Source organism: Amia ocellicauda, chromosome 12 (genome assembly GCF_036373705.1).
Source record: "Amia ocellicauda isolate fAmiCal2 chromosome 12, fAmiCal2.hap1, whole genome shotgun sequence".
NCBI lineage: Eukaryota > Metazoa > Chordata > Actinopteri > Amiiformes > Amiidae > Amia > Amia ocellicauda.
This window is the reverse complement of record NC_089861.1, coordinates 36,825,310-36,839,351: the sequence shown is the minus strand read 5'-3', so window position 1 is coordinate 36,839,351 and position 14,042 is coordinate 36,825,310. Positions and strand designations below refer to the sequence as shown.

The 14,042-nt window shown below is 40.0% G+C and overlaps 1 protein-coding gene across 2 annotated transcripts in view; it reads right to left on the bottom strand.

Moving 5' to 3' along the window:
* The window catches only part of xrcc1 (X-ray repair complementing defective repair in Chinese hamster cells 1), a 145,868-nt gene that overhangs the window by 18,801 nt on the left and 113,025 nt on the right, over positions 1-14,042 (bottom strand). For both annotated transcript variants that reach the window (XM_066719475.1, XM_066719476.1), the window contains exons 13-14: positions 11,494-11,545; positions 5,683-5,822 (exon numbers count right to left, since the gene is read on the bottom strand). In XM_066719475.1, the coding sequence (XP_066575572.1) occupies positions 5,683-5,822; positions 11,494-11,545 (192 nt within the window). The remainder of the gene's footprint in view (positions 1-5,682; positions 5,823-11,493; positions 11,546-14,042) is intronic.

The window sequence follows — 14,042 nt, the reverse complement described above, 5'->3', positions numbered from 1 at the left end:
TGTGCAAATTAGAATTATGTTGTCTATATTTTGTCTGCAGATATAGATAGTATCCAGCTTAATTGATCATAGTCAAAGACATGATTGCTTTGTTTAACCTCCATGGTCAATGGTTGTACTGTTTACAACCATTATATATATTGCCATATATCTCCAAGCCTTATCCACAAGGTGTCGAAAGCATTCCATAGGAATGCTGGCCCATGTTGACTCCAATGCTTCCCACAGCTGTGTCAAGTTGGCTTGTAGTGGATCTCTACTTCATATTGCTTGTCCCATCTCATCCCATAGATGCTCAGTTGGATTAAGATCTGGTGACTGAGCAGGTCACTGCAGTAAGCTGTGTCATGTTTGTAGAACCATTTCTGCACAATCCTAGCCTTCTGGCATTATCCTGCTGAAAACATCCATTAGCAGAGGGATAGAAGGAATCGGTATTAATCAGACCAGGCAATGTTTTTCCAATCCTCCAGAGTCCAGTGTTTTTGTTCCTTAGCCCACTGCAACTGCAGTTTCTTGTATTCTGCTGAAAGAAGTGGAACTTGGTTTTCAGCCATACCCCATTTGTGTCAAGGTATGTCAAGTTGTGCATTCTTTTATTGGTCTTTTGGCCCCAATGTTGTATTGGACTTTCAGTTGACTAACTGTGCCACACCATCAGATCTGCCTGCTTTGGCTTCTTTCATCAAGGAGCCGTTATCGACCACTGACCTGCTGTTAGCTTGTTGTCCTTTGGATGGTGTACCATCTTTGATACACATGGGAAACTGTTGAGGGTAAAAACCCAGCAGCATTGCAGTTCTTAACACAGTCAAATGGGTGTACCTGGCACCTAATACCATACCCTGTTCAAAGGCACTTCAACCTTTTGTCTTGCCCATTTACCCTCTGAATAGCACACACACTCAATTAATGTCTCAGTTGTGTCAATGCTTAAACATCCATCTTTAACCTGTTTCCTCCCCTTCATCTGCACTGATTGAAGTGGGTTTAACAGGTTACCTCAATAATGGATTGTAACTTTCACTTGGATTCACCAATGGATTCATCTCATGGAAACAGCAGGTGTTCCAAATGTTTTGCAAAGTCAGTGTCCATTATAATTGCATAGGTAAAACTGTGGTTTCTATTCATATCTACTGTTGTTTGACAAATCTATACATAAAAAATATGCACATTACTATATTATGGTTTTTAATTATTACTGTATGTTCCATTTAAGGTGACCATATGCTCCATGTTCATTTGAGAATTTTTAAAGTTTGCTTTAAACAGAAAGACAGTAACATTTAAAATGGTATATATTAATATAAATATTATTACAATAAGAATATACACTCACCTAAAGGATTATTAGGAACACCATACTAATACTGTGTTTGACCCCCTTTCGCCTTCAGAACTGCCTTAATTCTACGTGGCATTGATTCAACAAGGTGCTGAAAGCATTCTTTAGAAATGTTGGCCCATATTGATAGGATAGCATCTTGCAGTTGATGGAGATTTGTGGGATGCACATCCAGGGCACGAAGCTCCCGTTACACCACATCCCAAAGATGCTCTATTGGGTTGAGATCTGGTGACTGTGGGGGCCAGTTTAGTACAGTGAACTCATTGTCATGTTCAAGAAACCAATCTGAAATGATTCGACCTTTGTGACATGGTGCATTATCCTGCTGGAAGTAGCCATCAGAGGATGGGTACATGGTGGTCATAAAGGGATGGACATGGTCAGAAACAATGCTCAGGTAGGCCGTGGCATTTAAACGATGCCCAATTGGCACTAAGGGGCCTAAAGTGTGCCAAGAAAACATCCCCCACACCATTACACCACCACCACCAGCCTGCACAGTGGTAACAAGGCATGATGGATCCATGTTCTCATTCTGTTTACGCCAAATTCTGACTCTACCATCTGAATGTCTCAACAGAAATCGAGACTCATCAGACCAGGCAACATTTTTCCAGTCTTCAACTGTCCAATTTTGGTGAGCTTGTGCAAATTGTAGCCTCTTTTTCCTATTTGTAGTGGAGATGAGTGGTACCCGGTGGGGTCTTCTGCTGTTGTAGCCCATCCGCCTCAAGGTTGTACGTGTTGTGGCTTCACAAATGCTTTGCTGCATACCTCGGTTGTAACGAGTGGTTATTTCAGTCAAAGTTGCTCTTCTATCAGCTTGAATCAGTCGGCCCATTCTCCTCTGACCTCTAGCATCAACAAGGCATTTTCGCCCACAGGACTGCCGCATACTGGATGTTTTTCCCTTTTCACACCATTCTTTGTAAACCCTAGAAATGGTTGTGCGTGAAAATCCCAGTAACTGAGCAGATTGTGAAATACTCAGACCGGCCCGTCTGGCACCAACAACCATGCCACGCTCAAAATTGCTTAAATCACCTTTCTTTCCCATTCAGACATTCAGTTTGGAGTTCAGGAGATTGTCTTGACCAGGACCACACCCCTAAATGCATTGAAGCAACTGCCATGTGATTGGTTGGTTAGATAATTGCATTAATGAGAAATTGAACAGGTGTTCCTAATAATCCTTTAGGTGAGTGTATTTATATAATGATTTAATACAATCACAGCAGAAAGTAAGAAAAATGTTAATGTGTTTTCTTAACCTTGAACTAACCCTTTAAAGGGGTCATGAACTGAGAAATCACAATTCCCTTGATCTTTTGACATATAAGAGGTCATTGTACTATAAAAACATCCTGTAAGTTTTGAGTTCTGAAACTTTCTTGTTAGTCTAAAAACAGCTTATATTGAAGCCAATCTGCAAAAACGATAGGATGTGGAATGTGCCACTTTATTACGTAATAGTGTGGCTAAACCCCACCTCCGCAGAAGATCAACGCCTGCTTCTATATTACTGCCTGTTTAGCCCCGCCCACCGATTAACGCATATAGTAGATACATAACGAGAGAGGCAAACACAGGTCTATGCAGAAACCAACAGTGTAATTGACAAGATTTTTACTTTAATGAAAATGATGGACGATGAATATATGAACGACAGCTTGACAAACGATGGTACATTCATTTATACTTCGTTTACATGAAGCAGCGTGAATTATCCTTTGTCAGATATAACTGTATTAACGCCTAGTATCTAAACTTTATATGCAACAACCAATGAAATAAAAAACTTGTAATATGCATAAATGTTAACAACATAACGACACAAACCGCTTTCTGTAGCGTCTTCGGCTAAACTCTAATATAATGTAATAGGCTAACTACCTCACAAATACATAAAGTATAAATATAAATAAAGATGATTATTTACCACGCTGTCGCAGGCTGTAGTATCCTTGCCATTTGAGGTGCAGGTTCGTTGTCTTGTGATTCGGGATCAGACTCTGGCTCAAACATGTTTGGCTGAATTTCACCGGCTGCCATTTCTCAACATTGGAAGTTTTCAAAACAATTCCACACGTGTACTAACGGGGAGTTGAACATTTTTAAATATGCAAAACTGTCAGCCAATCACACCAGTGGGCGTTTACTTCCGAGTCTACAATCCGCCACACCTATTCAAACGGTGTGTTCCGATGAGGGGGGTCAAAACAGGACAGAAAATAGCCTATTACTTCTAAATTATGATGTTTTTTGATGTAAAAATCTTGATAACATTATAAGTGGACCTCAGAGAACAGTACAAAATAAAAAAGGCAGTTCATGAACCCATTAATGCAGGCTAGGTTTGTCCCAAATGTTTCTTGCAATTAGTGATTTAGTCACACAGGAAAATAAAAGGTTAAAATAGAAGCAATACAGCCTCCTCTCCTAGTTCATCCATTAGTGTTTCACATACTTCATGTTTTTTTTGAAGGTCTGAGTGTCACTTAATCCCAAAATAAAATAAATGTCTTCATATTAATAATGATAATGATATCTTGCATAGGTCACCTTTCATGTAAAGTGATTTGGAGACAATTGCAACCAGGTATCCAGACCCCTAGAAAAAGGGTTTTGGTCAAAAAGCTATAAATGCTGATGACATTGCAATCCTTAAACTGGTTACTGGCTTCTTGTAACTACTATGTGACATTTGTGTAATGAGGAATATGTAATATATGACAACACATTTTTCACCTATAATCAAGTGTTTCGTGTTGTTCACTCTAAGTAAGGTATATTTGACTGAAACATTGCTGTTTTTATAGTTTTAGGATTGTAATAAATTAGATACGGTCAGCTAACGCATATTCATGCTTTTGATTTATAGTGGATTGCATAAGTATTCACACCCCCAATGACTTTTTCACATTTTGTAATGTTACAATCTGGAATGAAAATAGATTTATTTGGGATTCTTTCCCTTTGATTAACACCACATACACATACCTAGAAGGTGCAAAATATGTGTTTATTGTGAAATAAGAGTTAATTAAACATAAACTGAAAAGTGTTAGTTGTATATATATATTCAACCCCCTGAGTCAAAAATTGGTAGAACCACCTTTGGCAGCAATAACAGCTGTGAGTTGTTTTGGATAAGTCTCTACCAAGTTTGCACATCTGGTTCCTGTAATTGTTGCGCATTCATCTTGTCCAAATTGCTCAAGCTCTCTTAAGTTGGATGGGCACTCCAATTGCCACAGATTCTCAATTGGATTGAGGTCTGGGCTTTGACTAAGCCATTCTATGACACTCTGCTTCTTGTGTTTAAACCACTCCAGTGTAGTATTAGCTGTGTGTTTAAGATCATTGTCTTGCTGAAAGGTGAACCACCGCCCCAGTGTAAGGTTGCAGACTGAAGCAGGTTTTCCTCTAGGATGTTTCTGTATTTGGCTTCATCCATCTTGTCCACAATCCTGACAAGTTTTCCAGGCCCTGTCATCATGCTTTTTCGTGGGAATGGTGTTCACAGGGAGATGAGCAGTGTTGGCTTTGCACCACACTTTGCGTTTTGCATTTAGATCATTAAGTTAAATTTTGGTCTCATCCAAACATATTATTTGATTATTGCACTTTGTATTGCTCTTATATTTTGTAAGTCGCCCTCGATAAGGGCATCTGCTAAGAAATAAATAATAATAATAATATTTACCCTGAGAGCACTGAGCTGACAGCGACCACTCTACGTATCAGGACTACAGTGCTCTCACACAAATCACAGCGCTTGGTACAGCGCAGCAAATTTATTACATTTACATAAATATAATGATCATATGAAACCTATATCTCACAATAAATGCAAGACATTCAAGTTTTTAATTCTTTCTATAATTCATTTCTATTTCGAATGAATACAGAAATATGCATTAGCTAAGAAATCTATGTTATACAGACACCATTTTTATACTCAAAACGTTTTCAAAATTAACCCAGCTTATAAACACACAAAAATGTGTGCTTAACACACATTGACACTTTGGTTTTATATTGAAAAACAAGAAGAATGTGGCAATAAAGCATTTTAAAAAAGCAGTGTTTTTGCAAACTTTTTATTTGAATAACTCGATTAATCGTCAAAATAATTGACAGAATACTTGATTACCAATACAGTCATTAGTGATAGCCCTACTAAAAACCTTATGCCAATGAGAAGGTCCCCCAGCTCAAACCAAGCATACTAGCCAAGACTCAAATAAACATGGTCCAGCAGTGTAATATACTGGTTAAGCTTGCAATACTGCTGTCTCCACAATTAGATGCCCTGATTAGGTCCATACCTGGCAACTGTGGGATGGGCAGATCCTGTTGTTCTTCCACATCTGTGTTTTCGTCTGTGGATCCTGCGTAGGGGTCTTCCTGCTCTCCTTCCGCTGTCTGATACCTTTCCTTTTTCTTCCTCTTGTTTTCACACTCGACCCTGCGATTCAATTAGATACACAACCCTAGCCATGAATATACATAGTGATAGAACAACAAAATGAGTGGTCATGACTGAACTAAAATGGCTTAATACAGAAATTGGCAGGATTTTAACATTTCAGTAATCAACTTTAAGAAAACATATATTTTCAACACAAATCTAACTCCAAAAAATGTATAAATATAGTGAGAATAAAGGAAAAATATAAAAATATTCATATTCTATACATTAGAAGAAAAAACAAGGTGTGAACAATTTCACACACAAATAAAAAAATGTGCCTGTTCTATACATTAGAACACAGAATAAGACAGTGTTTAGTGCTATCTAGCAAATACTAGTATTTTATATGCATCAGGTCCTCCTCAGTGCTCAGTTCTACTAATCCAACAGTGGTGGCTTATGCCTTGTTTGCACTGGCTTAAGTGTCTGTGCTGTGCCTTATAGTGACATTTTCTCACCAAAAGGGAGATGTGTGAGCTCTATTTTTATGTATTTAAAAATGCTCCCAAAAGTATAACTTATTTACTGCATCTGTTAAAAGTAATGCAATACGAATAGGATTTGAAAAAGCTTCATAAATATCCTGTACAGTTTCAGTTTTATCCAACATTGGTGCATTTTTTCACTCTTGTGTTCTTTAGATTGATCACTGTGATCTGAGTTTGCTTGTCATTTGGAGAAATGACATCTTCAGCAAACATTTACTGTTTTTCTTTATTTTAATTGATATTGTGAATTTTTAAAAACGATTTCATTAACTTTTCAGTAGAAATTCGCTTCTGTGCAATAGGATACGGTAATATCCCGTCATAACGAGAATAAATACTAACCAAAACCATGGATACTCAAATTCAGCACAGCTTTCAAAAACACTTTCCATTGGTTATGAGGGTTTAAGTAAAACACATTTTAATTGGTTCATAAGCCCTGTGTTTCTCAATGGGTTTTTTTTCGTTTTACCACAGCGCTCAGTAGTGTGTGCGTGGCGCCACTGTGCTGAGAATCACCGTGGAGTCGGAAGCTTCCAGTGGAAAACTAAAGCATCATAACTATTTATGGTAAAAAAAACAAAACAATGGTAAATAATTATAACAACTACTACAATACCAAATAAACATGTATTTATTATTGTCTGATGAATGATTTTATGGTAATTTGAAAAAAAATACTTGAGGATGTATTGGTGTGTTATCAGAGGAATATGTGCCGATACTGATATTTCTGTAAAAGGCCAATATCAGCGAAAAATATCGGTGCTCCGATATATCTGCCAGGCCCTAATAAATACAGTACTGTGCAAAAGTTTTAGGCAGGTTTGAAAAAATGCTGTAAAGTAAGAATGCTTTCAAAAATAGTGCGGCGTTATGGGGGGTGTATTTTGATAAGAGCATTTTAGCTCTGAGCTGAAGCACTGATCTAAAGAAGACCTCTCCCCCCAAAGTTATCAGATTTCCTTAGCTCATCAGCGTGTGAACTGGTTTACATCAAAGTGGCAGTCTTGGAATCCCTGCTGTGAGATCTCTGGGGAACGGGGCCTGTAGGTAATAAAAACTCTTTGAAATGGACGAGAGCCGAAATCCTGACACAGAGCTACGAACCCGGGCCAACCGGCATCAGTCATAAATCAAGCCCCCCTCCAATAGGACACTGGGGGCTGAAACCGAAATCCAATCTCACAAACTCAAGAACCAATCATCTATTGATCTGACAGGCATAGGGTAGCGCACGGCATCTCTCTCTCTCTCTCACCTGAACCAGTAACTCGCTGTCACAGTTTAACCTGTAGCTCTGTTGCCCGAACCGGAACCAGAAACCAACTAAGTCTTTGCTGGCAACAGAAGAGTTAAACTGGGAGAAGGAGATTGAGCCGTACGAAGAATTCTTTTAAAGGACTTTATTAAATAAATAACTTCACAAACTGCGCATGCCCGCCTGTGCCCACCTGATCAGTGGAGTTTTACAGCTGAGTCGACTGAATACGAAAGTGTCAGTCATTTAAATAGCTATTTGAGTCTTAAGAAACGCGACCCTTAGAACCAAACAGGGCCCTGCTTTCCTCAAAGACTTTGTCTTCAAATAAGTACGGTGAGAGACCCTGTTTGCCAAGAAGATTTTATGCACACCCTTGGAGCCTTCAAACCAGTGGAAAATCTGTTTGGAAACGACTCTACTTTCGCGAAACCCCAACTTCCAGGTGCATCGACTGAGTGGAAGTTCTTGGACAAAGCTGAACCGGACTGCCTTTGTTCCAAAACACACGGACCTCGTGCCGTGTGCTGTTATCTGAGCCTGAAGCCAGAGAGGCCTCTCTGCGACGAAGTTCAGATAAGTTTAACAGTTTGGAGTTAATCATTCATGACATTTGAGAAATCAATTAGAAATGTTAATCTGTGATTCATAACTCTAGAATGTGTAATATCATTTAGTTTTCTTAAATATAAATGTGTGTTGCATTAAACTGTTTTGTTGACAATTTTAGAAATAAAACCTGTCAATGCCTGTCCTGTTTAAGGGAAATTGTGGTAACAAGTAATGATAGGATCTTTCTCGGCACCTAAACGTAAATGAGACTGATATATATATAACGAGAAGTTACCTGACATAAATACTAACCTGCGTAGTTATTTGATTTCCGACTAACAATACTAATGAGAGATTCACCTTCGTCTTACAACCGGAATTGTAGTCAATGTGTTTATAACCTTTTTTGTTTCACGATTTGTGTGTTATCATATGCGATCCAATGGTCTTTGATTTGGTAACGGAAGTGATTTGTCTTTGATTTGTTGATCTAGAGTTGAATTTTAATTAGTTTTTCCCTTTTGTATAATTAGTGTAGTGCTACATTTAGTCTTTGTTTTTGAATAAATCTGACAATTTATATCTTTGGAATTGGTGTCTGCGTCCAATTATTACGGAAATTGAGTTCTACAAGATTCCAGGATTCGTGATAAGGTGATACTATAAATTCACTTCTTATAAATTTCAATTAAAGTGTACCTTACGCTACAATAGACATATTAATAGATTATAATTATCAATTAGCAAAATGCAACGTGAGTGAACAGAAGAAAAACCTACATCAAATCAATGATGCCTTCAAAACAGCATCAATTCTTCTAGGTACACTTGCACACATTTATTGAAGAAACTCGGCAGGTAGGTTGGCCCAAACATCTTGGAGAACTAACCACAGTGCTTCTGTGGATTTAGACAGCCTTAGTTGCTTCTCTCTCTTCATGTAATCCCAGACAGACTCAATGATGCTGAGATCAGGGCTCTGTGGGGGCTGTACCATCACTTCCAGGACTCCTTGTTCTTTACGCTGAAGATAGTTCTTAATGACTTTCGCTGTATGTTTGGGGTTGTTGTCATGCTGCAGAATAAATTTGGGGCCAATCAGATGCCTCTCTGATGGTATTGCATGATGGATAAGTATCTGCCTGTACTTCTCAGCATTGAGGAGACCATTAATTCTGACAAAATCCCCAACTCGATTTGCACAAATGCAGCCCCAAACTTGTAAGGAACCTCCACCATGCTTCACTGTTGCCTGCAGACACTCATTTGTGTACTGATCTCCAGCCCTTTTGTGAACAAACTGCCTTCTGCTAAAGCCAAATATTTCAAGTTTTGACTCAGTAGTCCAGAGCACCAGCTGCCATTTGTCTGCACCCCAAAATTGTGTTTTTGTGCATAGTTTAGTCGCTTGGCCTTGTTGCCACTTTGGAGGTATGGCTGTTTGGAAGCAAGTCTCCCATGAAGGCCACTTCTGACCACTTCTGACCAACCTGGTAGATGGGTGTACCAGGGTCCCATTGTTTTCTGCCAATTCTGAGCTGATGGCACTGCTGGACATCTTCCGATTGTGAAGGGAAGTAAGCATGATGTGTCTTTCATCTGCTGCAGTAAGCTTCCTTGGCCGACCACTGTGTCTACGGTCCTCAACGTTGCCCGTTTCTTTGTGCTTCTTCAAAAGAGCTTGGACAGCACACCTGGAAACCCCTTTTTGGCTTGTAATGTCTGCCTGGGAGAGACCTTGCTGATGCAGTATAACTACCTTGTGTCTTGCCATGGTGTATGACTTTTGACAGTAAACTGTCTTCAGCAACCTCACCTTGTTAGCTGAGTTTGGCTGTTCCTCACCCAGTTTATTTCCTCCTACACAGCTGTTTCTGTTTCAGTTAATGATTGTGTTTCAACCTACATATTGAATTATGATCATTAGCACCTGTTTGGTGTAATTGTTTAATCATACACCTGACTATATGCCTACAAAATCCCTGACTTTGTGCAAGTGTACCTAGACAAATTGATGCTGTTTTGAAGGGAAAGGGTGGTCACACCAAATATGGATTTGATGTATATTTTTCTTCTGTTCACTCACTTTGCATTTAGTTAATTGATACATATAATCTATTAACATGTCTATTTTTGAAAGCATTCTTACTTTACAGCATTTTTTCACACCTGCCTAAAACTTTTGCACAGTACTGTATATACACAATATAACATTTTGATATTTCCCTTGATGGGATACTAAACTCAGACAGTTCACAGTTCCCTGATTATTCCCTTCAGGTATGACACTGACAGTCTACCTTCACACCACACATAGGCCTAATTGAGATAAAAGCCTGTGGTGATGTTTTAAATGTATACGTAAAGGTAGGCGAGCGAAAGGGAATGTTATTTCATATATATAGTGTGTGTGTGTGTATATATATATATATATATATACATATACACACACACACAAGATATTAAATAACATTTACATACATATATACATGACTGAACTAAAATGGCTTAATATGACCTTTCCTTGATATTGTTTCTAATTGCCAGCTGTAAAACAGTTGAGATCCATCATTTAAAGACTAATTTAAGTATTTGAAACAACAAAAGACTGATTACTTTGGGGTACTGGAGGACCTGGAATGAGGACCACAGCTTTAGAGCACATTTTCTAAATCCTATGATTCTTCCACTTTTGAAAACAGATGATTATATGGCAGAAATCAAAATGGAGGAAAATGCAAGCAAAATTGCAATCTAGGAAACAAACTCCAAGGACAGCCAACTGTTTAACCAAGACCTTTCTTCATTTGACCTTGAAAGTCCTGCGGTCACATGCACATCTGGGACACTGCCCTCTGCTGATTGGACATTATTCACCTTTTGTTTACAACTGTATAAAATGCAAAACCTGGAAGAGAACTGTAAGAAAGCTGTTTGAACACGAGACTGCCTCGCATTCGCTCTGTTGTTCTTCTGTGCTGGCCTGCAATAAAGACTTATTTTCCATTTGCAACACAACTCCTGCGCTGCAGTTTTCGTCAAAACTTGCAAGTGAGAAAGGGATCACATAAATTCAGTATATGAAGAAAGGCACAATCCTGTGCACAATCCTGCAGGTTTCATACATCTCTATCATCAATCACTGAATGCATTGAACACATGGTCATTTTGACTAATAAAGTCCAATGAGAGTCAATTAAGTAGTTCATGGTTAGTCTGTGATTCTCCATGGCCATTGTTTGCCCGCTCAGGACTATATGAACATGGATACAGAAAAACAAACTGAAAAAAGCATTCAATACCAAAGACAAGTTCCCTCTGTTTCAAACAAATACGCAGAGGTTTTCTTGTGAAATTCACTAACCTTTTCAGCTCATCTTCTGTGTCCATTCCAGAATTTTCATAATTTTTGGAGCCTGTGGAGATTAGAATACAGGTTTATGGGAAAGGCTGGCATAGGGAGCAGTTCCATAGTTTATGGCTTCAGTAGCTCACCCATGGAATCAACACAAAGGATATAAACTTCTGATCTGGAAAGTCTGACTGACTGGTCTGTGGCTACACAGCCCCATATGCAACAAACTGCGATGCACTGTGTGTTCTGACACCTTTCTATCAGGACCAGCATTAACTTTTTCAGCAATTTGAGCTACAGTAGCTCGTCTGTTGGATCGGACCACACAGGCCAGCCTTCGCTCCCCACGTGCATCAATGAGCCTTGGCCGCCCATGACCCTGTCGCTGGTTCACCGCTTTTCCTTCCTTGGACCACTTTTGATAGGTACTGACAACTGCAGACTGGGAACACCCCAAAAGAACTGCAGTTTTGGAGATGCTCTGACCCAGTCATCTAGCCATCACAATTTGGCCCTTGTCAAAGTCACTCAGATCCTTACGCTTCCCCATTTTTCCTGCTTCTAACACATCAACTTTGAGGACAAAATGTTCACTTGCTGCCTATATCCCACCCACTGAGAGATTATCAGTGTTATTCACTTCACCTGTCAGTGGTCATAATGTTATGGCTGCTCGGTATATATATATATATATATATATATATATATATATATATATATATATATATATATATATATAATACATTGCTCAATAAAATTAAGGGAACACTTAAATCACACATCGAATCTCGATGAACGAAATATATTAAAGATCAAAATCTTATATTGGGTACATTGCGTAATTCGTTGAGAACAAAATGACATAACAACGGTCAGTGGAAACCAAAATCGCCAACCGACTGAGGGCAGGATTCAAACTCACACTGAAAATCAAAGTAAACAATTGAAATCACAGGCTGTTCAAACTTGCATGAATTTCATCACGGCAACTCATAATGTGACTCAGTAGTGCGTATGGCCCCCACGTGCCTGTATGCACTCCTGACAACGTCTGGGCAGGCTCCTGATGAGACGGTGGATGGTGTCCTGGGGGATCTGCTCCCAGACCTGGATCAGGGCATCAGTGAGCTCCTGGACAGTCTGTGGCGCTACTTCGTGGTGTCAGATGCACCGATACATAACGTCCCAAAGGTTCGTGGGGAACGTGTGGGCCAGTCAATGGCATCAATGCCTTCGTCATCCAGGAACTGCCTACACACTCTGGCCACATGAGGCCGGGAACTGTCCTGCACCAGGAGGAACCCAGTGCCCACTGCATCAGCGTAAGGTCTGACGATGGGTCTGAGGAGTTCATCCTGGTACCTAACAGCAGTCAGGGTACCGTTGGCTAGCACGTGGAGGTCTGTGCGACCCTTCAAGGACATGCCTCCCCAGACCATCACTGACCCACCGCCAAACCGGTCATGCTGGATGTTACAGGCAGCATAACATTCACCACGACGTCTCCAGACTCTTTCACGTCTGTCACATGTGCTCAGTGTGAAACTGCTCTCATCTGTGAAGAGAACGGGGCGCCAATGGCGGACCTGCCAATTCTGGTGTTCTCTGGAGAATGCCAATCGAGCTGCACAGTGTTGGGCTGTGAGCACAGGTCCCACTAAAGGACGTCGGGCCCTCATGTCAACCTCATGGAGTCTGTTTCTGACAGTTTGGTCAGAAACATGCACACCAGTAGCCCGCAGGAGGTCATTTTGTAGGGCTCTGACAGTGCTCCTCCTGCTCCTCCTCGCACAAAGGAGCAGATACTGGTCCTGCTGCTGGGTTGATGCCCTTCTACAGCCCTGTCCAGCTCTCCTTGTGTAACGGCACGACTCTTGGTATCTCCTGTATGCTCTTGAGACTGTACTGGGAGACACAGCAAACCTTCTTGTCATGGCATGTATGGATGTACCATCCTGGAGGAGCTGGACTACCTGTGCAACCTGAATGGGCTGCAGGTATCGCCTCATGCTACCAGTAGTGACAAGGACACTAGCAAAACGCAAAACTAGAGCAGAATCAGTCAGGAAGGATAAGGAGAGAGCAATTGTCTGTGGCCACCACCTGCAAAACGATTACCTTTTTGGGGGTTGTCTTGCTGTTGCCTCTCCAGTGCACCTGTTGTCACTTTCATTTGCACCAAAACAGGTGACATTGATTCACAATCGCTTAGGCTTCCTAACTGGACAGATTGATATCCTTGAAGTTTAATTGGATTGGTTTTATACTGTGATGATTACGTGTTCTGTTAATTTTTTTTTAGCAGTGTATATACTACCATTCAAAAGTTTGGGTCACTTAGAAATGTCCTTGTTTTCGAAAGAAAAGCACATTTGTTGTCCATTAAAATAACATCAAATTGATCAGAAACACAGTGTAGACATTGTTAATGTTGTAAACTATTGTAGCTGGAAACAGCTGATTTGTAATGGAATATCTACATAGGCGTACAGAGGCCCATTATCAGCAACCATCAGTCCCTGTGTTCCAATGGCACATTGTGTTTGCTAATCCAAGTT